This window comes from Phalangium opilio, unplaced genomic scaffold, assembly GCF_054372755.1.
Source record: "Phalangium opilio isolate 3A_F unplaced genomic scaffold, DU_Popi_V2 ptg000003l_1, whole genome shotgun sequence".
NCBI lineage: Eukaryota > Metazoa > Arthropoda > Arachnida > Opiliones > Phalangiidae > Phalangium > Phalangium opilio.
Window position 1 is genome coordinate 9,013,591 of NW_028324145.1, and position 23,684 is coordinate 9,037,274.

The 23,684-nt window shown below is 38.1% G+C and overlaps 1 protein-coding gene across 3 annotated transcripts in view; it reads left to right on the top strand.

Moving 5' to 3' along the window:
- The window catches only part of LOC149717604 (cell adhesion molecule Dscam1-like), a 53,548-nt gene extending 42,584 nt beyond the window's left edge, over positions 1 to 10,964 (top strand). For 2 of the 3 annotated variants that reach the window (XM_089840238.1, XM_089840230.1), the window contains 5 exons: positions 1,201 to 1,299; positions 5,133 to 5,321; positions 7,568 to 7,771; positions 8,265 to 8,614; positions 8,722 to 10,964. In XM_089840238.1, coding sequence (XP_089696364.1) covers positions 1,201 to 1,299; positions 5,133 to 5,321; positions 7,568 to 7,771; positions 8,265 to 8,614; positions 8,722 to 8,802 — 923 coding nt within the window. In that variant the 3' untranslated portion in view covers positions 8,803 to 10,964. The remainder of the gene's footprint in view (positions 1 to 1,200; positions 1,300 to 5,132; positions 5,322 to 7,567; positions 7,772 to 8,264; positions 8,615 to 8,721) is intronic. The other variant, XM_089840234.1, reaches the window with a different exon arrangement.
- Positions 10,965 to 23,684: the final 12,720 nt, after the last annotated feature.

The following is a 23,684-nucleotide window of genomic DNA, read 5'->3' on the forward strand; positions in this document are numbered from 1 at the left end:
TGTCATTCTCCCATGAAAATTATTTGAATTTCATATTTACAGAGCGGAAGAAACACTTTAAAGCCTAATTTTTACTTTAAGCCTGTATTGCGCAAGAACTAGAGCCTAAATCGGGCGTGAACTTGAGCCTAAATCGGGCGTGAACTTGAGCCTAGATCGGGCGTGAACTTGAGCCGTGAACTTGAGCCTAAATCGGGCGAGAACTTGAGCCTAAAGACCTTACGTTCATAGCTCTACGCATTTTGAGCTAAGTTATTTTCACTTGATATCATACTGGTTCGTACAAAATTACAATGGTCAAATGAAATAACTTCATGGGAAGAGTTCTCAGTTTCTAGCAGTTAGGCAAGCACTTTATCTTTGCTTTGGTTTTATTCGTTGGTTCACGTACGTTCTGGGTCATTTATCATTTAACGTCCAACGCTCGCCTAATTTTAAAACCCCTTTTACGATGGAAATTTCCCAGACCAGTTAAGTCTAATAATAGCCTACGCCGCTAGTACGCCGTTACTCTTTCCAGGCTGTCTACTTAAAATAGACGTCGGACATAGACCTTACAAGAACTAACCCCTCTGCTGGCCCTTAAAGTGTTTACAGCTTCGACTAAAACCCAACATAGGCGAAGCAATTTAATCGTCAGGATAGAATTACCCAAAAATTGTAAATTCAAGAGATTCGCTTGGATAAGTTGATAAAATATGGACGTTATAGAGCATCAGTAGACTAATACCATAACCCTATACTTCTACTCATACGTATGGGTCTGCCTTGTGGACATAAGTATTTCCCTTGCGAGTGGCGAAACTATAGAGATTGTCGCGCCACCGGTTTTAAAAAGCTTCTCCTTGAAAGTTGAAACTGATTCAGAATACTGTGATTTTCCATTCTTGGTCGTCTCACTCGTGTTATTACCACAGTAGGCAAATTGGCCATTAGAGTACAACTACGCGACCCTTTACGAGAAAGACGGCCACTAGATGACGCTATACCCTTTTATAAACGATGCGTACTTGTATAGCCCCCCATACTTCCGAAGAGTATTATATGGTTATGCTAATCGCTGTATATCCTACCGTGTTGGAAAAGGAGCATACATTTTTTTGTTTGAAAGTCTTGTTTACTATTTACGTTTGAAGTACGAAATTTTGTTATCATGTTAACCCTAACTCTAATTAAAATTATTATCTTTCTTTTAATTAGATCCACCGACAGCTCCGTCAGTTTGGGTTGAATCTCAAAGTTCCTCGAGTATCGGCCTTAAATGGGAACAGAAACCAGGACCCGGTGGACCAGTCACTCGTAAGTAACCCTATTTCTTATTCCAGTAACGTTGGTACGATCAAGTTCTGAACCTTACTTAGCTTGACCAGTGAGGGGTGTTTGGGGGTTTGTTACGCGCATTTTCGCTTTGATCCCTGGGATCTATAGAGCTAAAAATACTGTGCACAGAAAAAGACAGCGAAAGTTTCGCGCCTAAAAAAAGAAAGAAAGTTGTTTGCTTCGATCTAGTTTATCGGCAGGTCATCGATCTTATTGGATAAAAAAATCTATAGCGTACAAGACGCGAAAATCTGGCTCAGAATATACGTGCAGTTTATTCTAATTCGATTAAAATATGCGATATTGATCGATTAAATAAACTTAACGTTTCTCCTTCACTCCTTCCCTCCGTTGCTGCCTTCATGAGCTGCTACAAGGCGAACGTCCATTTTAATAAACGTCTAAAATGATCTTAATTATTTATGACAGCGCTGGGCCTATTTATCTTCCCGCCACCAATACCTTTTAGTCCTAACATTAAGCCTTGGCAACGTTAAGCCTAAATCAAATAAAACTGATGGTACAGCACCCCAGCCCAGGGGTTGAGGAAAAACGAAAGAAAAAATATTATGAGGGACACTACTTATGCAGGACCGCTAAGCTAAAGACTATAAAGATGCCTATTGGGAACTACTTTTTCTCATCCAATAAAGGGAAGATGACGCTAGATCAACGCCTTTACTATTTCTTATAGATGTCCCCCTATTTCTTTTATTGACTTCAATATCCCTTTAACAGAATCTTAAAGAAAGATTTCTGATAAAGGAGCTAGCTAGAGTTGGAGGATACAATGTATCAGGGAAATAATAAAAGGCCCATCGCGTTTCCGTGCCTAAACTTAATTTAGTTTCCTACGTCATTCTGGAAGTCATAAGGTGATGGTGAGAGGGTATATACGTCAGAAAAGGGTCTGGACTCTGGAATAAACGAAACGAGGGAGGGAAAAATATTCAAATGAACCGTCATCATTTCTCTCTGCATTGGGAATTCGCATTTCCCAAGCATACTTCGTCAGGGGCCCTTTTCGGCGATTCCGTGCTTCGTTTAATGGAAACCTTTGGGGGCAAGGGCAAACCCGGGCTCCTGCCTATTTTTAGATCAATTTGATATAAGAAATAGGTCTACAGAGGGACTAGGTTCCAAATCGATTCCTTCTACAGCATCTCCCATTCATTTTAATGTAAAAAGAAATCGTTTTCCAGTTGTCAACAGAAAGAAAAGGAGAATAGCGCAAGAACGTCAATATATTAGGACCATTCCACGGTCTTATAAATAAGCTGTAGCAACAAGGTTGCCAAATAACCAACCGTATTGACGGTATCCACCCCTGTCCCCCCCCTCTCAATTCCGTTCTCTTCTTTTAGGCGTATTGCAGTCCCATTATTGCAAGAGGAGATATCTAGTTTATTAGGGAGAAGGTATAAGATGCCTAAGTATTCGCGCGCCATAGTTCCAGCCCCCCTTTCAAAATACAAGGGGGACGTAAAAGGAGGCCGGGCTATTTCGTCTCTCCTCAGTCGGAAAATACAGAGTAATTTTCGTCATTCGAGTCGCGCTGACGTCAGTTTTCAAGAACCAATGAGATGCTGGTTGTAATTTAGAGGCGGTGCGGATTAAAAACTCCGGGCCTACGTTTGGACTGGAGATAAAGCTGGAAATGTGGCGCGAATTTATACCTTCTCCCTAATAAACTATGTATCACTACTTGGTAGAAACTTAAAACTAAAATTTGACAAGGTCTTAGCGGGAAGAGGTCAATTTTGATAGATTTATGTTAACCTTAGTATCTTTGAACTTTTGTCCACCACCATAGGAAGCCACTTTGATAAAAAATAAAAAAGAATTACTAGTTTCTATCCCCCCATTGCGAACTAAGTAAAAGATAGATAGAATGAAATAAGGGGATCGTAAAGCCCCATGATGCATAGCGGTATCGGTTTACACTCGATCCAATCCGAATCGTCGTCATCAGATTCCCACAATCTGGTGAAGAAGGACTAGAAATGAGATTCTGCTTTTTTTTACTTCTTCGAGCTCGTGGTTGGTTCTATAGGTTTTACGTCATTGGTAGGCAAGAATTAATTCACGTTATACTAAGAATATAGAAACAGAAATTTCGTCTGCTAATTTTATCTCTAACGATGATAACAATGTAAAGAACGCACATGGTTCTATATCTGGGAAATCAATTGAGTCGAAAATGTAACAAAGGGCCACCCTAAACAAGTTCGGAGCATTAAAGTGTGTTTCATGGAAGATCCCTTAAATTTAAGTAAGGAACTGAAAAAGGGTCTTCCATAAAACAATATCGTAACTTCTTTAGGGTGTACCTTAGATACATTTTCCATGGAACAAACCCACTGTAGTGACTGTACATGGGTTCAATAATTACCATTTTTGAAACACCCTGTATGATAAGGCTTTCTTTATCTTCTAAGTCCATATTCTTAGTAAATTGAATACACTCTTAGCTATAGGGAATCTTATTTCTGTGGGGGAGGGGGGATGGTCTAACATTCAGCCGAGTCCGTAATTAACCAATCTACTGAAGGAAGAACACATTTTTTTCGTCTTGTCTCATATATATATTCCTTTCTTTCTCTCTCTCTCTCTCTCTCTCTTGGATACTTCTCTATTTCTCCATCTTCGTCAATAACTCTTAAGAGACAGCAAAATAAATGCAGGGGTATAAAAAAAGCCGCGAAGCCCCAGCCAGCCCTTACCGGATGTCAATCCGCACATGCAGCTTCTGTATGTTTCTATCTCCATTTAGGAGAACAGTTTTTTTTTACGCTTTATAGCTTAGGACTCTTTAGCTAATTTTTAGGTTCCTCGTGGTGCAATATTTCTTTTCATTTATTATTATGAAAAGGATGGTGCGTGAAAAAAGATGACAGTTGTATTTTACTTAAAAAAGATGAGGCTAGTAAGCAACGATGCGTATAAATTCATTTTTTTTTCTTCTTTTTAAAGGGGCTGCGAATGCGTGGGATACTTAGTCTCAGCCTCTCATGTCTCAGAGCTTTCTTTGGGTTGAAATGCACGTAATTGATAGTGTAAACCCCATTTAAATACGATTGTTTGTTTGTTTTGCAATGTTTCCTTAATGGTACCGTTGAAACAAAAATTTAACCTTTGGTTGTAATCTACTTCGGACCAAACCAATTTGAATATTTGGTTTATTGATTTTCGTCGCTGAGCTTAGGGCCAACACGACAGGAACAACAACAACATTGTTAATAAGATTACTAGCTTATAATAACCAAAATAAACACGGTTAAGGTCATATCACCGAGAACGTGTGATTTAGGTGTACCTGAGATCATACTATGCACTACGAGGAGCTTTGAACTTCGTCAGGCATACATTGTTTTCAGACAAGGAGAATTCATACCGTTTACACAAGGAGGCCTGGCTTTTGACTCCACCATTGTGTAACACCTGAAGCCTGACCTCCTGGTGTAAATGGTAGATATGCATCCTCCTAGTCGGAACACTATGTATGACACGGGTTCGTGCTATTGTACTTAAGAACCTTATCCCTTTTCCTCGCATAATAATTCACAAAATCCCTGATGTCTCGCCAGGCTTACCAAATTTAACGAAAACTAAAAACCACCCAGCTGTTTGCTAAAGCGGCAGTCTAGTCAGTGACGTTACTCTAGCACCTAACTAAGATGAAGTTAAGGGTCGATATTTTAGGGTTAACGCACTCCCTTATTGCAAAGGCCCTAACTCTACTACAACTCCATTTTCAAAAAGACAAAAAAGAGCTTCAGACTAAAGTTTTCTCTTTCTTTTCTTTTTTACAGATTTCATCCTACACTATCAAGGGGAATACGGACCATGGACAGAACTGACGATTCCAGGCACGGCTGGCAAAAAGTACTCGCTAACGGGCCTGCAAGAAGGGACGCGTTACCAACTGTACATGACAGCGGTCAGCGAAGCCGGACAGAGTGATCCAAGCGATACATTGACGGTGCGAACCGAAGGAGGAGGTTAGGAAATACTTGTTGTTTTAACTCCTTATAAGACAGGAAGGGCCGAGCTAGCCCCTATCTAAGGCCAACATTCGTCTGCTTCATCGATTTTTCGTTAGGGTTAAGACTTAGGGAATGTTTGGGTTTTTTTGCTTTCAAAGCTCTGGACGGGGGTCAAAGTTAATTACAGTTACGTACTTTGGAATGGCTAAAACAACACGGCAAATCGTTGGAAAACCTTTTTTTTTTTGTTCCCAGAAACACTGAGTTACACAATATAGGTTATGCATTATGATACAGGCCTATTAGAAATCTATTAACTTGAAAGTATTTAGAACAATCTAACCTTAACCATTACATCTAACTTCTACGACGACGTCAATCGATTATTTTTGTGAAAAAGAGGACCTCGAGATCTTTGCACACACCGTATGTCCGTCCCTAGTCTCTTCATCAAGTAGCTTCTGCTATGGGGCCTTTACTATAGGATAGCTTGATATTTTTTTTTTACCAATTTCCTCCGTTAATACGGTATAGCATTAGCCGCTCGCTGTCTGTAAGGCCTGAGGTCTCATATATATATATACTTAAAAAGCTATCTAACGGGAGGGGGAGTGGGTGGGAGGTTGAAAGATAGCGTGCCTGGGAGAGATTGCTCCCCAATTATCGTTTCTTTTTTATCACCGTTATTGTCATGGTAACCACCAGCAGCAGCCAGTCATTTTTCACTTTCGGTTCAATGTTTTTGATTTCTTTCCCGCCCTCTTATCAAATTCACGTGCTGCACATTTTGTCCAAAAAAAAAAAAAAAAAATTCATTGCGCGCCTTTTATGTATTAAGTTGTCATGGTTACAATATAAGAAATAATATACTACAATGTTACAACTGCAATTTGCTGGAATTGCGTTCTTTTTCGTAAATGCGATTATAAAAGTGCAAGTTACAATTTGTTACTAAGTTTCATGACAAAATACATTTAAGGGATTCGAAGAAAGGTTTTGACAACTGAACCCTTTCTTGTGTTGATCTTCCTAAAGAAGATTATGTACGACCTTTGAACTCTTACTATAGTAGATCTTCCTAAGCTGTATATACGCTAATATTATTTTATCTAACGCGTTTTGTAAGTAGTTTAAAGACAAGAAAGACAAAAGGCACCAACAATCCTGACCTTCAAACAAGGTTAAAGGTCATAAATTAAAAGGAACTAATGTGGTACCACTCAAAATTTGACAAGGAACGTTATGGTTCACGGTTATAATAATTGAAACTAACTTCTCAAGTAACTATACGATACGCTCTCCCAACCCAAAAACTAAACTATATCAAAGCAACAATTCTAGACCTAGTAATTGAAAACTAGAAACTTAAGAAAATGGTTCCGCTAAGTTACTAAATGTATCGCCTGCTTTAACATGTAACTGATATTTCCTCGACGCCAAGCATAACAGGCAGGGGAGGTCTTTGGTCTTACGAACCTCTAAGAACTTTGCTTCTTAGACGAAAACCTGAACTAGAAATCCGCGAACTAGAAATGGAACGCGAGAGCACGAATGTTTCTTAGGCTTAGCAACGACGGGGCACCATTCCATTGTTACGTAAGAGCAAGCAAGGACTGCATGAGGTTCTGCTCTGCTCTTTTGATGTTCAGATTTTCCCTGGAAGGAGGAGGTGAGGGTGCTGAGGGGCCAAGTACAGGGTGCTTCTTTACAAAAACCCTCTCATTGAGTCAGGGAGGGGAACTTACAAAAGATTAATGGGTAAAACGGAATTTCTTTGTGTGTCCCCGTTTTGCAAGGGCCTCATTTTTGGGATACACATCATCCGACTCATCTTCCTTTTCTTTTCTTTGAGAATTTAGTACTCTGTTTGTAATGAAACGGAGAATGAGACAAGCCATAACAGTCTGAAAATTGTACTATATAGATTTATCTTAAAAGACATAATAGTTCATATCAAATGATAAACTCCAATGGAGTTCAGAAAACAATTTCGAAATTATTTCCTTATTTTAGACATGACACTATATATTTTCTAAATATTTAAGTTCTGTTCCCAATAATTTCTATGAAAATTCAGAATAAACCCTGTTTTTGTAAGTGAGACAAGCTCTAGAGTCCGAAAATTGAACTACAAATGTGGTTAAATCCTTGATAGGTGTGGGGTTTAGAAAATAATTTTTGAAACAAATTGATGTCCACGATGCAATAACTTTGCTAACTAATACTATACATTTTGTTCCAAAATTTCTTTCCATTTGCAGCATTGTCCGATTCCTCTTCATATCCCGTGACGGGTCCCCAGCTCAACATCCCCTTGTATTTGCAAATGACGGTGGTGATACCAGTGGCTGTTTCTCTTGCCATAATTCTATTGGTCTCAACGGGAGCGTGTATTTACGTAAAACGCGAACAGAAACGATGCCGAGCAGTATTAGCCAGTAAGACTCTCTACTTAAATACTTTAGGTATTATAACCTCCCTTTTTTGTTTACATAAAATATATATCGCAATCGCTTCCACTTTTTTCAAATTACAAAAATTATATAACACGTCTCACGAATTTTGATCAAACACTCATATGAATCTCTTTTTTTCATCATTCTACTACGGCTATCGCTTTGATGCTTACGATACATAATAAACGGGGATCTCGTTTATTCTAATGAAAATAGACCATTGGCCTACGAATAGTTGATTTGAAATGACAAGCTAAGAGAAAGACAATGGACTTAAGTCAAATATGAAATTGTTCCTGACTTGATTCATAAATAACAAAGTACCTATAGTCTAGAAGATGCTTTAAAAATCATAGCAGGCATCCAAACTGCGTTATGTTTAGTATAGAGGTGGTCTAAAAGTCCATATTCTAGCTTGCCAACTCGTTGAGCAACGCTGTTCGTACGCAGATGGTCTATCAACGATCATTTTACTAATTGATTACCCATGATTGATATCCAGTGCGCATGGCAGAAAAGCGCAGTTCCTACGGAAACACCCTCCCACATCCTCATCCGTCTCGGTACAGCGTTGAGACGGACAAGTCCAAGCCACTGTTGCACCACCAGTCGTTAACGAGTGCGCCCCAGCCCCAACAGGCTCAATTTCAGCGACCACCGGTCAACTTACAAAACGGGCCACCGCCCCCTCCACCCATGCCGGGAATGGGACCTCCGCCCGGGGGATACCCAGCCCCTTACGCCACATTGCCCCTCAAGACCAATACAGTCGATAAGAGAAGGTTGAGCGCCGAGAACAAACCCAAACACGGAAGCAGGCCCTCCGTGCTAAGTGGACAACCCCAACCTCAGGTAAAAATTACAAAAAAATCCTTTCATAACACAAGTTTTTCGACAAATTTTGCATTGACACCTTTGCAATTAATTTTAAATACTTAATTGGGTGCATAAATTAATAGGGTTCGGTGGATAAAAATCAACGTGGTGCTTCGGGAAGTAACGTGCAGGCAGTCGTTCATCATTACGACGTAGCCGCGTAAAAAAAAACACAACCCAATTAAAAATAAAACCCGAAAACCTGTACGAATCTCAGTATAAAAAAACGTACAAAACAATTAAAAATACATTCGCGATTAAAAAATGGTTACGCGAACCATCTTTTAATTATTAATTTATTACGAGTTAATTAAAAAACAAAACCTATCTTTCGCGAGTCGAAACCAAAATAAAAAAAACCCTGTTCTTTCCAAAAAAAAAAAAATAATGACGTAAAAACTTTCGAAACAAACAATTTGGGTTTTGTTAGTTTCTTTGTTTTTTACTATACTAAACAAAAAACTAAATAAACTTGGTGTTAAAATTTTTTAACTGTGATTGTGTGAGAATGATCAATTAACTAAAAAAAAAGTGTGTGATTCCATTATTTAATTTAAAAACACATGAACGCGACCAAACAAATAAACAAAAAAAAATAGCTTCGCGCGATATTGACGAGAAGAAAAATAAATAAAATGGTGTAAATTTTTGGTTTTAACTTCCGGAACAGAAAAACAAATGTTCGAAAACTTCGGAGGAGTGTGTGTAGTTTATATATAAAATCATTATGACGTCAGGTCACGTGGGTGGAATAAAATAAAAATCGTACTAAAAAATTAATCTAATAATCGCGAGCCGAACACGCGAATGAATTATTTTCCTCGTTTTTCATTTCAAACAACAACACAACAACAAAAAATCCACGAAAGTTAATTGGTGCTTTTTCTTCTTAAAAAAAAAATAAATAAAAATGTAATTCCAAAAGAAATATGATAATAATTCTACACAATTTCCCGCCCCCAAATATTGTTGAAAATAATGACGTAAAAATAATTTACAATGATAAGAATTTCACATCAGATGCAGTACTCCCTCCCAATAAACAAAAATGGTAAGTAAATAAATAAATACAAAAATTGAACAACGTCATTAAAAAAAATAAAATAAAACCTTCAGTGTTGGTTGTCCATTTTACTAAAAAGGAGTAAATAAATGAAAGATATTTACCTTTTTTCCCCCATCATAAAAAAAAGTTAATAGTTTGTGCAATATTAAGAAGAAAATGTAGAGGAGAAATTGAAGTATTAATTAAGAAGAAAAAAAGAGTTTAATGAAATAAAAATTAAGATAAGATTATTGTGTTAATTGGGATATTAATTTTAGGGGGTTTATTGTGAATTATGTCACTTTTTGGTTTGATTGGATATCGAAATAACTGACGTCACGATGTGGAGTAATAAGGGTAAATGGAGACCGTGTATGGAATTATTTGTTACACAAGTTTTATGGAACTTGTTCTAACATCACGTGTCTCGAAATTTTGAGTCAAATTGAAATCATGTGACAATTTTTCGCAACTACGTTTCAAGTCACAGCGTGTCTTCTAATCTAAGGTAATCTCAAAGACTCTTACACATAACCTTCTCAAATCTAATTGTGACATAATTTATAGATGACCCCCGTTTAAAATCATCTATGAATGAAAATAAAAAATTTAAATTCTTTGTCACAAATTTTTACGTTGGTTGTAAGTTATTTAATAATAAAAATAAGAAATGGGGGTATTTAATTACCCAATACCTAATTAGTTAGGGATAAAAAAAACATTTTTTAAAAAAAATATACTAATTTTTGTTTACTTTTACGAGAGGACAAAATAAAGGTAAAAAATATTCTAGTCATACTTTAAATAAACAAATAACCAAAAAAAATAAATGAATAAATAAAGAATCTCAAAATTATAGTGGTGTTTATATTAAGAAAAAAATAATTAATTAAGAAGTAAGAAGAAGATAATTAAATATTATTATAGAGGTGTAAAGTACAAAAAAATATAATATCGGAAAGGTCAGATTAATTAATTGATTGATTATGAAAAAAATATCGATTCGAATGTTTTAATTACTAAAATCTATTAAATGGGTCCTAAATTAAAAAAAATAAATAAACATCAAAATTCCCACTAAAAAAATCCCAGATAATATTAACGTAATTGTAAAAGTAAATACTAAAAATTTGCAAAAATGAAAATTTAAAAAAATAAAAAAATGTTTTATTATGTGACCTCTCTCACATATTCGGAAAAATTAAAAAACAATTTATAAGAAGTCTAAGAAAAAATCAAGAACTAATAATAAAAGAAAAACCTCATTGTTTTGAAAAAAAATGGCGTATTTTCTCCCAATTCACGGCCATTTTGAAAAATGGCGGTATAAATTTAAAAAAGATTTTTAGGGAACCATCTCCTTACGTTTCCTCTAGATAAATATGGTTTTTAGTTGGAATACACCTCCATATTTAAAAATGGCGGGATATTGATAACAACCTAGCTCAAAATGGCGAGCAACTCACGGGAAAAAAGGTAAGATTCAATTCTTTTTACTTCAATTAATGGATATCTCTCTTAATTAAAAATACAAAACCATAAACCGAACGCCCATCCACCACCCCATAATTCTCATTATTGAGAACACACAAAGTACAGCAAAACCCCAGAGTTCGTTTTCCAATTTCAAGAAAAGCAGTCTCTTCTTAAAAATAAGAAAACGTAAAAATAATCCGCGCTGTCAACATTTTCCTAATTCATTAAAAACGTTGCTAGTGGCAACTTTGATCCAAGCGTGGGTTTGACTATATCGTGTCTGGGGACCGTCTGGGACTTGTAAAGCGGAGAGAAGAATAAGATTAGATATGAAGCTATATAGGTCTTCATCTTTGGGATGGATGCAACCAGGGGGGTGGGGGCGGACCCTCCCTGTTTCTTTTCCCAATAACTTCCGGGGTCGAAAGAGATACCCCATACTTTGGGGAAACGCAATAGCGAAGAATACAACAGAGACTGGGGTGTGGGAATACTATATTAGAAATATCTGAGAAGGTATTAATAGCCTTTTTCTTCATTGCAAATCGGGATTGAAAGGAATTACCAGGAGAATTTTGTGTAAGAGCACGTTTTCTGACAATGGCCCCCTAGATCAAAAGTTTCCATTCCTGGTTTGGAGAAACTCCACCGAGACGACGGTTAAGTCCCACACCCAAGTCATTGAAAAATCCGGAATGAGGGGGGATATACTTGCGATGTGTTTAAATTGGGGTCAAAAATCATTGGTCAATATTCCATGCCTAATTTAAAGGTTATTTAAACGAAGAAGTACGCGATTATGCGCTGTTTTTCGTCTATTCGAGCGTGGGCTTATTGTAGATATTGTGCGGACAAAGTGTTGCCAGTCATAAGCGAGCATAATTCAACTGCTATCTACAACAGACTGAAAATCTAGTAGAATTCGGTTCGATTCAGCAGAGGTTAACGGTAATAGTTAGTATAGGGCGCTGTAGGTTAGCTGTGGCACAGGGGCTAGCCACCACCCCTCTATACATTGTAAAGGGACCCACCTGTAAATAGGCCACAGGCTTAGTGTGGAAATCCCTTCATAGGCAAAGCTTTGATTATTATTATTTAGTTCCTAACCTGCCCAAATTACCCTGGCAGCACTGTAGCTCATGCGGTTAAAGTTGAGGAAATTTCTCTTTCACCTTTCCGACCCCTCTAATAAAAGTAGGTCTACATTTTTTAATCGGATAACGTCTAGCAAAAACCTCTTTCGCCCAAATAGCCCTTTCGAAAATCCTCTTATGATATCAGGAGCGTGACTTCTTGGGTATAAGATTGAGTCTGAGTTTGAACAGAGGTCTCCAAATGTTTTCGTATATTTCTTTCTTAAGTAATGAGGCAATTGCGAGTAAAGAAAAAACAACAAAGTGAGGGTCTTTTCTATACTTAACAGTTAATAAGAAACAAGAATTATATCCATCCATAATGGCAGGCTCTGTCTTTTGAAAGCGTGCGCGTTGGCAAACACAAACGCAAAAGAAAAAAAAATTGTTTTGGCATAAATTGTTTTGGCATCTGGATGACTGAACGGATCTAATTTCAAAAGAAGCGTGTTTTTGGCCAAATTGAAGGTTCTTTTTTTTCTCTTTAAGAAACGACATCCTAAATTGCTTATTTCTAAACACTGAGTTAAGAAACCTGACCAGCATGTAAATTTACTACTTTTTAATATCGTTAAGTCGAAATTTCACAAGAACTCATAAGCCTAATTTGAAATTAAAATTGAAAAATAAATGGTTATATAGATGATAGCGTGCAGTGTTTTCACTCCCACGTTTTCAGATTCAGATGAAAATTTAATTTAAGCTTGCGAAAATGAGGCTTTACTCTTGGACTTCTTCATAGAGAGACGAATAAATTTTGCTCTAAGCCATCCAGAAAAACTGGGACGACTAAATCGAATACTTTCCCAAAGCGAGTAATTATTCTTACCACCAGCAATTTGTCTAAAACGTAGATTAGAGAATCCAGATAGTACAGACACATAGTAACAACGAAGAAACACGTTGTACAACAAGCCCCTGTAGGCATTACTCGGTATTACACCGTCATCATGTTTTTTTTTTTACGGAGATAAAGACAGAATGAACAAAACCTACTCAGTTTGGGGGATCCTTTTTGCCTAAATGTTTCATCTATCACCTTGAGCCCTGAAGAAGGAAGAAAGAATATAGCTATCTCCCTCTTGAAAATTTGAATAAAGCGCAAACCAACAGAGAGTGAGCTAGCCAACCAGCTGGTGTGCATGCAGGGTAGTATCGAGTAGGTCACGGGTAGACCAACCTTTCTATAGTACTAACTCATTTATTACTTAGTGCTTTTTATATCCGAAGCCAAGCAGGGCTAAAACATTTCCTCCCTGGGTTTCTAACATCAATCAATATGGCCAGAGATCCTTAAACCTAGGGCGTACTCCCTCCCATCCCGATTTTCCTCTCTCGCTCTTCATCCTCTCATATACAAGGTGTTCCCAAAAGAATGGTTGGTAGAACCAAAATGCAGTAGGCGAATAATAGTCGAAAATCTTAATATGCCATATGCCCTAAAGGTCACAGTTTTAAAAGTTATGATTAGAGTGCTTTACGGACAACCCCTTAACATTGCCTTTCAATTGAAGGGGTCATCCGTAAAACAATTAAATCGTGACTGTCCCTTGTGGCAAAATGTCATAGAAGTTTTGACTCACAATTGATTTTGAACGTACCATCCTTTTTGAAACACCCTGTATCGAAAGATGAGGATGGAAAGAGGAAAGAGAGAGATGGATCCCCTACGCCCTCAACATCTCGCTAATGTAAAGAAAATGGCGGATAAGCTTCCGGGGGTGAATACGAAGAGATGAAACGTACCACCACCACTATGGGTTGGTTTTCCTAAAGCAAAAACTACTCAAAACCCCGTGGTATATTTCCTTCTCTCTCTATCCCGAATGATTCCAGCATGTTACACCAACCAACACACTGGGCATTTTATCTTCAACCAAAAATGGTTAAAAACAGTCCCAATACTGCAAAATACTCTAGGCTTTTTCCCGCCTTTTCCAACAGTAAAGCGGGAATATTTATAAGTGTGTTTCAACTCGAGTTGTTTCTGGAGTGAGGTTTTGGGGCTTCTATTATAGATAAAGGCAAGGGGCTTGCAGCTCGTTCAGTATTGATGGAAATAAATTGGGGGTAGAAAAACACTGATGGGACGGTGGTTTTGGGGTATTTGCTTCTCAATCCTTGTTATTGATATATCTCGAAGCCTCAATACCCCATAGATACAGAAAGATGAGGAGGGAACTGAGTTTATAGGGGTCAGTAGGCTTAATATTGTAGTGTACCCTAGCCTAGGCAACAGCTGTTCTTATGTTTCAAATTCAAATTCACGTGCACGATGTCTGCCACGCGACTGACTGCCAAAAAACAAATGTAAACGCGCGCGCAGTTCCCCGCCCCCGTCGAGCTTTTAAAGAACCCCCTCCGAACTCCTCAGCGCATCTCCATACTCTTACTTAAAAAACATTGCATTAATTTCTTTCATGCTAATAAAGACTTAAATAATTCCAAAAAGATCTAGAAACAAGCTTGTATCTCAACAAGAAGTGATATCTAGTTTTATTAGGGAGAAGGTTAAAATACGCCACATTCCCATCCTTATCGCCAATCCAAACGTATAGTAGGTCCGGGGTTAATCCCCGCCTCTAAATTACAACCAGCATCTCATTGGTTCTTGAAAACTCACGTCAGCGCGACGACGCGAATGACGAAAATTACAGTCATATTTTCCGACTGAGGAGAGGCGAAATAGCCCGGCCTCCTTTTACGTCCCCCCTTGTATTTTGAAAGGTGGACTGGGACTATGGCGCGCGAATACTTAGGCATCTTATACACCTTCTCCCTAATAAACTAGATATCACTTCTTGATCTCAATTTGCTCTTTCGTTGTATTGCAAACTATACCATGGATGATTCGATTCCCGTGGAGTACGTCGCTAAGCCTAATTATATAAACACTACCTAGGACTTGCGAAGGATCATACCTGGGTATCATACCAGATAGGGGCAAGAAGAGGCGCGTGTTCTTATGCATAATACATCACTCTAGTGAATCACTGAATCTATCTTCCCTCCAGGGTATTTGTTTGAAAAGATGGAAAGCTATCAGAGATAAGGTATAAAAATACAAGGAGAGCTGGATGGATACGTCGGTGGGTGGAAAAACGTCCTTCATTAGCTTGATTGCGAGGGGCGAGTTTTCTTTTTTAGCAAACTTAAAAAGAACCGAGTGATATTCCAGTCGTGATTTTTCTATCCCCGCCTCTGCTTTGAAAGTAACCCTCATCACCTCTGGCTTCATAATTTTTAACGAGATGCACCTGACACGTGACCGGATATGTCGCGGGGAAAACTAGATAGGCTAGCAATTGTTACTATGGCAACGCAAATTTTCTCCATGCAGACTCTGCAGTCGGGCCACACCATTGAAGAAATCTTGAACAAAACAGTTCTTACAAATAATTAAGATTCACGGATATACAGTCTGCCCACAAAACAAAAATGTTAATTTGTAACTGGAGTCTCACTTCCGCTGTTAATTAGCTTGGTTTTAGATGAAGTATACATATACATTTAGGTGGAAACGCCCTTATTACAAGTCTGCAGTTTAAAGTCAGTACACAATTTTTGTAAGTTAAGATGCAATAAATGTTATCGCATTTTAAAATAAATCATAACTTAAAAACGGAGTCCCGTAGAGCAAAATGTCATTGAACATTTTCGACTCAAAATTTATTTCCCCATAGAACCACCCCACTTAACTTTGGTCCAACCACCGCACTACCCTTTATTTTCGGAACACGGTGAATTAGGCAATATTTATAAACCGTACAATCAGCAAGGTACAAACAAACAAGGTTTATTTATATCATAACAAAATTTCCCCATAGCTTAATTGAAATGCCTTTCTCTTCTATTTGATTAAACGCTTCTAACTATGACTATATGGGGAACCCCCAGCAGCGAATCAACGTCAAACTAAGAGCCCTAATCAAATTACAGTTGCGCTCCAAGAACGTACAGCTAGCTCTCCCCCTCTTTGCAAGAAGGCAATCAAACAATGTTTTCGTCTTGTATAAAAACCATTTAACAACAAGAACGTGGGGAATGAAGTTAGGCCTAAACAGGCAAGGAGAGAAAACTAATACAAGGCCTAGCATGAATGGTATGGTATACAGGGTCACGTACAAGAGGGTACTCTCTACATTACCACACGCTCCTTCATATTACGGCCCTAGGGCAATGCGACTATCGAATGCCAGGTGGTGCACAGTTAAGGGGGAATGTAATACCACGTGACCAATACAGACAGAGGAGAGGGTTCGCCATTTTTAAAACTACTATAAGTCGACAGATGGTTTGAAAAGTATTTTTTTTTAAGTATATATTTTTAAAAGACTTCACCGCGATATGACTCAATAACGTTTACAAGATGATTTTCGAGCAGGGGTAACTGAGGGGATATGTGTTTTCAATGGCAATACTTGATTTGAATGGAATTTAGCTTTGAGCTATGGTATAGTTTCAAGGTAGAAAAGAATTTGGGGGTTGTTACAGCGTATTTGACGTCCGTTTTGGTGTTGGTTATTGGTCTAGACTATTAAGCAAGGACTTAAAAAAGAAATTTGGACGAATTCTATACTATGACGTTTTCTGACAGGTGAGAATGGAGTTTTTTAGGCCTGGGGGGGGGGAATCAGGGGATGATATGAATTGACGCGACAGTTTATTTTGAAAGCGTTAAATATGGCAGGGACATTTAAATGACTTGTACACATGCCAGAGTTAAGCTGGGTTTTCACAAGGGTAAGAAAGGATATGGTAAAATACGTCACAACTCTGGAAATTTAAATGACGAAAAGAAATACGATAGATAAAACTGTCCTCTGCTGAACGGTAAAATGTAAATGAGCCTAAATCAATCAGAGTACAAGATAAGCAAGTTTTTGGAAATTTTCAAGTTTTATAGATTTGGGACGTTAGAACTTTGGAAATTTAAATGCCAAGGGTAAACTCTATAAGGATGTGAGATATTATTGCCCTCTATCCAACAGAACCGTTTTATTCGGCCTAAGTCAACCAGAACTCAAGAAAATTGGGTCAGAATAGGGACGAACTTCAGGACGTTAAACCAGAACTGGAGATGAATAAATAATAAAAAAAATCACCCTAATCCAAAGAAAGATCAATATTCTAAACTAAACTAAACTCTATATTCTAAACTAAACCAAAAGGAGATGATCTAAAAGGACATAGCTTTCCAGCCTAGGAATGAGGGTATTGTGTGTCAGGTTCTCTCTAACGAACGTCTCATCTCTAGTGTTCCTAAAACTTGATATCCCAAGGCTAGGCCGAATGTATTTACTGTAGAGTAAATGGTAGTTGAACACCCAAAGTTTTTCTCTACTAACATTTTTTCTCGGCGCCAACTAACATCAGCCGCGGAAAGCTGGGTCTCACTAAAAAAATTCCACCCCCCTTGCTTGAACTTACTCGGATAAATAAATTAACCCCGCCTGTTTAACTTCACTCTCCACCGCTGTGGAGCGCTGCTTCAAAAGCTCGTTCTCGGTCGTGGCCGATATTTTAGAAATTTTATCTCTCCATTCACGCGGCTCCGTTGGGAACTTTAAAAAGCTTAACGTCAGAACTTTCAGACCTAGAGGCTACGGCAAAAAATCTTACATAGGAACTTGGTGTAAGATTATTCTACTTGTGACTAAACTAAACCCTATATCCGAAACGACAGAAACGTGAAAAGTTGGCTTTAAAACTAACAGTCATCCATACATTCTCCGCGTATGACCAAGCAAAGCGTGGATAGACCCAATGGCAGGCTCAATTGACGGACGTTTTAAAGCCATAGAAATAGAGCAGCTGGCAGTCTGCGATCGGCAGACGGCGGACCAATTCAAGTCGAAGCGAGCGCACGCTGCTAAGACTTGATACATTATAGATTTAAAAGTAAGAAAAGATGGGCGGGCGAAACGAAAAGGGGGGATAAGCACACCTGCCTACTACGAGGCGATCCTGCAACTAAGAAAAGAATAATAATCAAGATACGAAAACATCTTATTCCCTCGACTCGCTCGCTCTCTCTGTACCTATCTGCCTCAGCTGTTGGATTACCCTTAAGCCTAAATCACTGACAAAATTATTCCATAGAAACTGTTGGGTATACTGTACATCTCACGCCAACTGTATCTTTAACATAATATTGGAAACCAACGCACAGACACTTTCAGAAAGCCGCCCTCCTCGCGTCAAGAATCAACGTAAGACGGAGCCCTACACGCTAGAGGGAGGTAGGCTAGCTGACTTCAACTGCCTCTAACGGCACTTCTTGGCGCGAAGGAAACAACCCAATCAAGATGGTTGGTGACCTACCCCGCCCCTGTGGTGTAATTGCTTCTCTTCTGCAATAAACTAAACAATCTAAACTGATTACTCTTGCAACACAAACGCCGTGTAACCGTTACCAACAGACGGACTGTAAGATTAAATTAAATTTCTCCCTACGAAACATTATTTGTCTACTTCACTCCTCCACTTATATTTTTCCTTCAAGACGTTTTATGACTCAGAAACTTAAGCCATCTCGAAAGTCGTCGAAAACTCTTAGAAAATTTGGAGAGAAACTTTTTACCGGGTATTACTTAACTTTTCTCAAGAAGGAACAATTTCAAAAAGGGTGGAATTTAGAATTTAGCTCCAGAACCAAAAAGATTAAAGCTCGAGTCATAGTTGCAAAATATGAAAAGAGACGGAGAAAGAAAAAAAAAAAGAAAAAAGGTTGGCATTGCCGCTTAACTCGTGAGTCACTCTGTGAAATCAAGCGTCTAGGCGCTAGCTATGCCGCGCCGGTTTGCAAGGTATTACCACTCTCACGTCACGTGTATACCCCGCTCCAGCCTAGGCTACCATCGATCGAGTACCAACGTTTCAGGCAGGAAATACAGTACACTCAACCTTGCTCCCGAAATTAATTTAATAGTTAAGTCTTTGCATTTTGTGCCTGGGATGGTGGTTGTTATACAGGGAAGGCGAACCTAAGGCTTAGCTTAGCTATCAAGGCTACGAACCCCTCCTGGTATTGTACTCTGCCTCTACCTTGGATGGAGGCTACACTGCACTGCACCACCCGTTTTCCCCAGTGGAACCCTAGATCCAATAGAATGTGTGAGTAATCTTCCGGCGGTGGCTCCGGCGTTTCTGAAACGCGAGAATTCGCGAAATGAATTTGGGATTGGGAAACGCACAGAGAAATAGAATAGTTCCTCGTTTTGTTTGAGAAAAGTAACAAACGTTGTTAAGAACGGGATGATGTTTATCTTAAAAATGTACGGTTCGTATTCGTCATATTGGAAAGGATTAAGCTATAAAATGTCTTGGGGTTTACTGTTAAATTTAGGCATTTTTAAAGATTGGTGACATAAATCTCTGCACGGAGATGGCATTCAATGTTGCCTGATATAGTCCAGGCAAGTGGCCGTCACTTCGCTGGGTCACTGCATACGATTTCTATATGGCCTGCTACTACAAACTTTCCTCGTGACGTCACACCCACCTCGGTTTTGGCGACCATATTGGAAGTCGTCAGCCATACAATTTAGACTACCAATATTGACGTCACGTCCCAGTTTCTCCTCCCCTCTCGGTACCACTCTATTGCCCTTTCTCATAACATCAGACTCTACAAGGCTTCGATTCTGTTAACTTATCCACCATTTTGAGGGAGAGAAGCTAAGGCATTCTAAAGTCGTACCCCCCCCCCTCTGTCCACTCCCTATTTAACTTTCATATCAGTTTCAAAAATACGGTGTCAAATAAAGGATTAACTCAAAGATATAAATTCAATTGAGAAAAGTATAAGTGTAAATTTTATCTTCATAAAACAGCCGGACAATATATAAGAGAACAAAATTCATAATATCCACTCCACGTCTAAATTCTCATTGTCCCCTTTAAATCCTAAAAGCGAATAATGAACGACATAACATCCTCAAATAGAAACAGCCCCGGTAACGGACTAAGTACATACATCCATCCATTCTTATAGGCCTACCAAATCTTTTAAAGACTCCATATAGTGTGTCATACTTGGATTATAATTAAGATTTACAAAAGAGAAAAGGCGGGGATATAAGGGACTATACAACTCCATCCATTCCTGCCACTCCCGATGAAAATTGTATAGTTCCCCGCTCTCAGTAAGAGCATCCTCTCTTCATAGGTGAGAGAGACTGAATCAATACAGAATACATACTCCAGATTACTTCCTGGTAGCTCTATAACGTCATAGCTTAAAACGGATATGCATACTCCAAGGCAAGGCAAGGGGCTTAATACGGTCCTAGTTCGATTGGCGGTTTAATTTGCAGTTGCACCAAATAAATATTGTATACACCTCAAAGATTTAGTGGAGTAAGAATCAGGCGGGATAAGACCACGTGGATTAATACGGTATTAAGGTCTTCAGTGATATTTGGGTTTAGATAAAATGAGAGAAGTAAAGTCTTCCTACCTTTAGTAGCGCTGTTAACAGATATGGTGACAGAAAATAAATGTCTATATGTTAATAGACATTCTGCCATGGGAGTGTATTCCTAAAGTCAATTTCGTGGTACTAGTAGGTTTGGACGGTTGACCCCTTTGGGAATTGTTTTGTTTACGAATGGGTTATGGGTTGTTGAACCAGTTACTTTCATTTGGTCTTATAGCGTAAGTAAGGTTTGCAAATAATAAGTGTAAATCTTTGGATTTCTTCTTAATGACAATTATGACATAGTCATTGGCGGAACTGCCAATTGAATCACTTTTAATGATTTGAAGGCAAATTAAGACTTAAAAACAAATGACTGTATCTTCTAAGCCTATTAACTGTTATTAAAAACCCGTGACTGTATCTAAGCCTATTAACTGAGCTCACTTCCGGTTGGTTCACTTGGCTGGCTTTGTTTTTAAACCAATAAGACAAAATACTATGAAATAAATACTAATTAAATCTATTCTATAGTCGTAATTACTGAACGTAGGTTTTTCCCATAACCCATGCACAAACACCCACGTGTCAAGAGGTGAAACACCTCTAAAGGAGTTAATGTTTATTTACCAACCAGGTTTGATTACACCCAAGCTCATGATTCAAAACCTCGTAAGTAACCGTTGAAGGCAGACAGATTAGGCTTAGCATTAAGGATATAGTATCATTTATTAGCGATAATGAAAATGATTAATTACGTCATTTCATTTAGGAAAGAGGGGACCAAATTATAATCCCTTTCAGAACGGATTAATAAAGGATGACTCTTTTTGACGAAGTTGCGTCAAAATCCCGGGTCCATTCCCCTCTTCCACCTTTCGGGATATTAAAACCCAATAATCGGCGTTTGGTTCGGTTCGACGTGTCGTCCTTTTTAATCAAAATGGCATGCTCGTTCCAAAGAGAGGGGCTGGGGTTATAAGCTAAGTGTAATTAAAAGTGGATAGGAGGGGAACGTTTCTATAAATAGAACTCGGATGGCGGGATTTAGTTCGCGCCTTTTCTGCTTCCCCCATCGCCCCCAAAACCCCTTTCAAACTGGCGCAGACGATCTAAACGTCGATTATAAGCCCTAAGCTTTTAGTTCCTTAATATTTTGAGACATAATCGAGAAACTTTCGACGTTAAAAAAGCTTATTCTTACATCGGAAAAATAGAAAAATAAAAAATAAAATAAACAATTTTCAATGAAGCATTTTATCTTCAAGGGAGGATAAATTGAAGATAAAGCAGTTGGTTTTCCTTATTTCAATCAGGGAGACTTTATATGAGGATACACGCATCCTTCTGCGCAGTCTATTTGAAGCGGTAAGGTGTCAAGTGACTATTATTGCAAAATGCGGATAGTTACAATGATCACGTGACACGTTTCCGTTTCCAATGGACCACGCAGAAGGATGCTGCGCTTCAAAGTTTTTCCCGCCATCCACTATAATATCAAGAAGTAATATCTATTTCATTAGGGAGAAGGTATAAGATGCCTAAATATTCGCGCGCCATATTCCCAGTCCCCCTTTCAAAATACAAGGGGGGGGACGTAAAAGGAGACCGGGCTATTTCGCCTCTCCTCAGTCGGAAAATACCACGTAATTTTCGTCATTCGCGTCGCGCTGACGTGAGTTTTCAAGAACCAATGAGATGCTGGTTGTAATTTAGAGGCGGCGGGGGTTAATTCCGGACCTACGTTTGGACTGGAGATAAAGCTAGAAATGTGGCGAATTTATACCTTCTCCCTAACAAACTAGATATCACTTCTTGATAATATATATAAATTCCCCCCTTACAGAATATCCCTGTTTCAAATCATTAAATCCTTTGGCAGAAATATAGATATTAATGCAACATATTTAAATGTTCCCAAAGTTTGTTTTAGATTTTTAAGCGTCAGAGATAAAAACAATAGGCCTATTTTTTGACCTGTACCTTTTTTAAAAAAGTGCCTAGACTTCTCAAACGGAAAATCTTGGAAAAAAAAAGAATAATTTCTGTTTCACTCTCCCTTGAAAATCCACCCCTTTCAAGAATTTTTCCAAAAATACGGATAAAAACGTGGACGTAAAGAGTAAGTAAAGAAAGAATAAAATGATGGAGATGAAAAAGGAGGATTTCTATTTTTAGACATGGTCTCATCTTTTTCCGAGTTTCATAATGTATAAAAAAGAAAATAAGGGCCCCGACTGGGCTGCGTTTTTGCCCAGCACGCTTCGATCCAGGAAAGAAAGGAAAAAGAAAAGGCTTAACAAAACAAACACCCATACATTGGCTACTTTAAAAAAAAAAAAAAAGATCAACCCTTTCCCAATTTTTTTTTCAAAAAATCGCCAGAACGTTTCGAGAATAAATAAAAAAGAAAGTCTAAACAACCAATAAGAAAAATTTAAAAAGATTATGACGTCAGTGAATATATTGGATTAAATTTTTACACATCACGTGGTGGTACGAACGAACTTCATTTAAATTAATTAACCCCCTAGTGTCTAGACTTACATATATATTTAAATTTACTAAAAAATAACTTTTGTTTAAGTGGAAAAACTAATTAGAATAGATTAGATACAATAATCATAATTACCAATTTGGTTAAATTGTTTTTTATGAAATATGTAATGTTTCTAAGAAGGGTTAATGTTTGGTATCACGAGGCGAAATTGTTTTTATTTTTTTACTTTTCGTGTTATCTAATTTATTGTTAGCTGGCCCGTATTGCGTCTCGTTTCAAATAGTATAATACGACGTTGTCATAAAGAAAACGAGAGAAACGTGTGGAATATAATAATATAATGGTTTGGGTTGCTATAGGCTATCTCCCCAACTTTACGTTATGTATTAGTCACAAATACCCGTACAAAAAGAAAAAAAAAATAAAGCAATTAGGAAAGAGAGAGAGAGAGAGAGAAAACAAAACAAATAAAA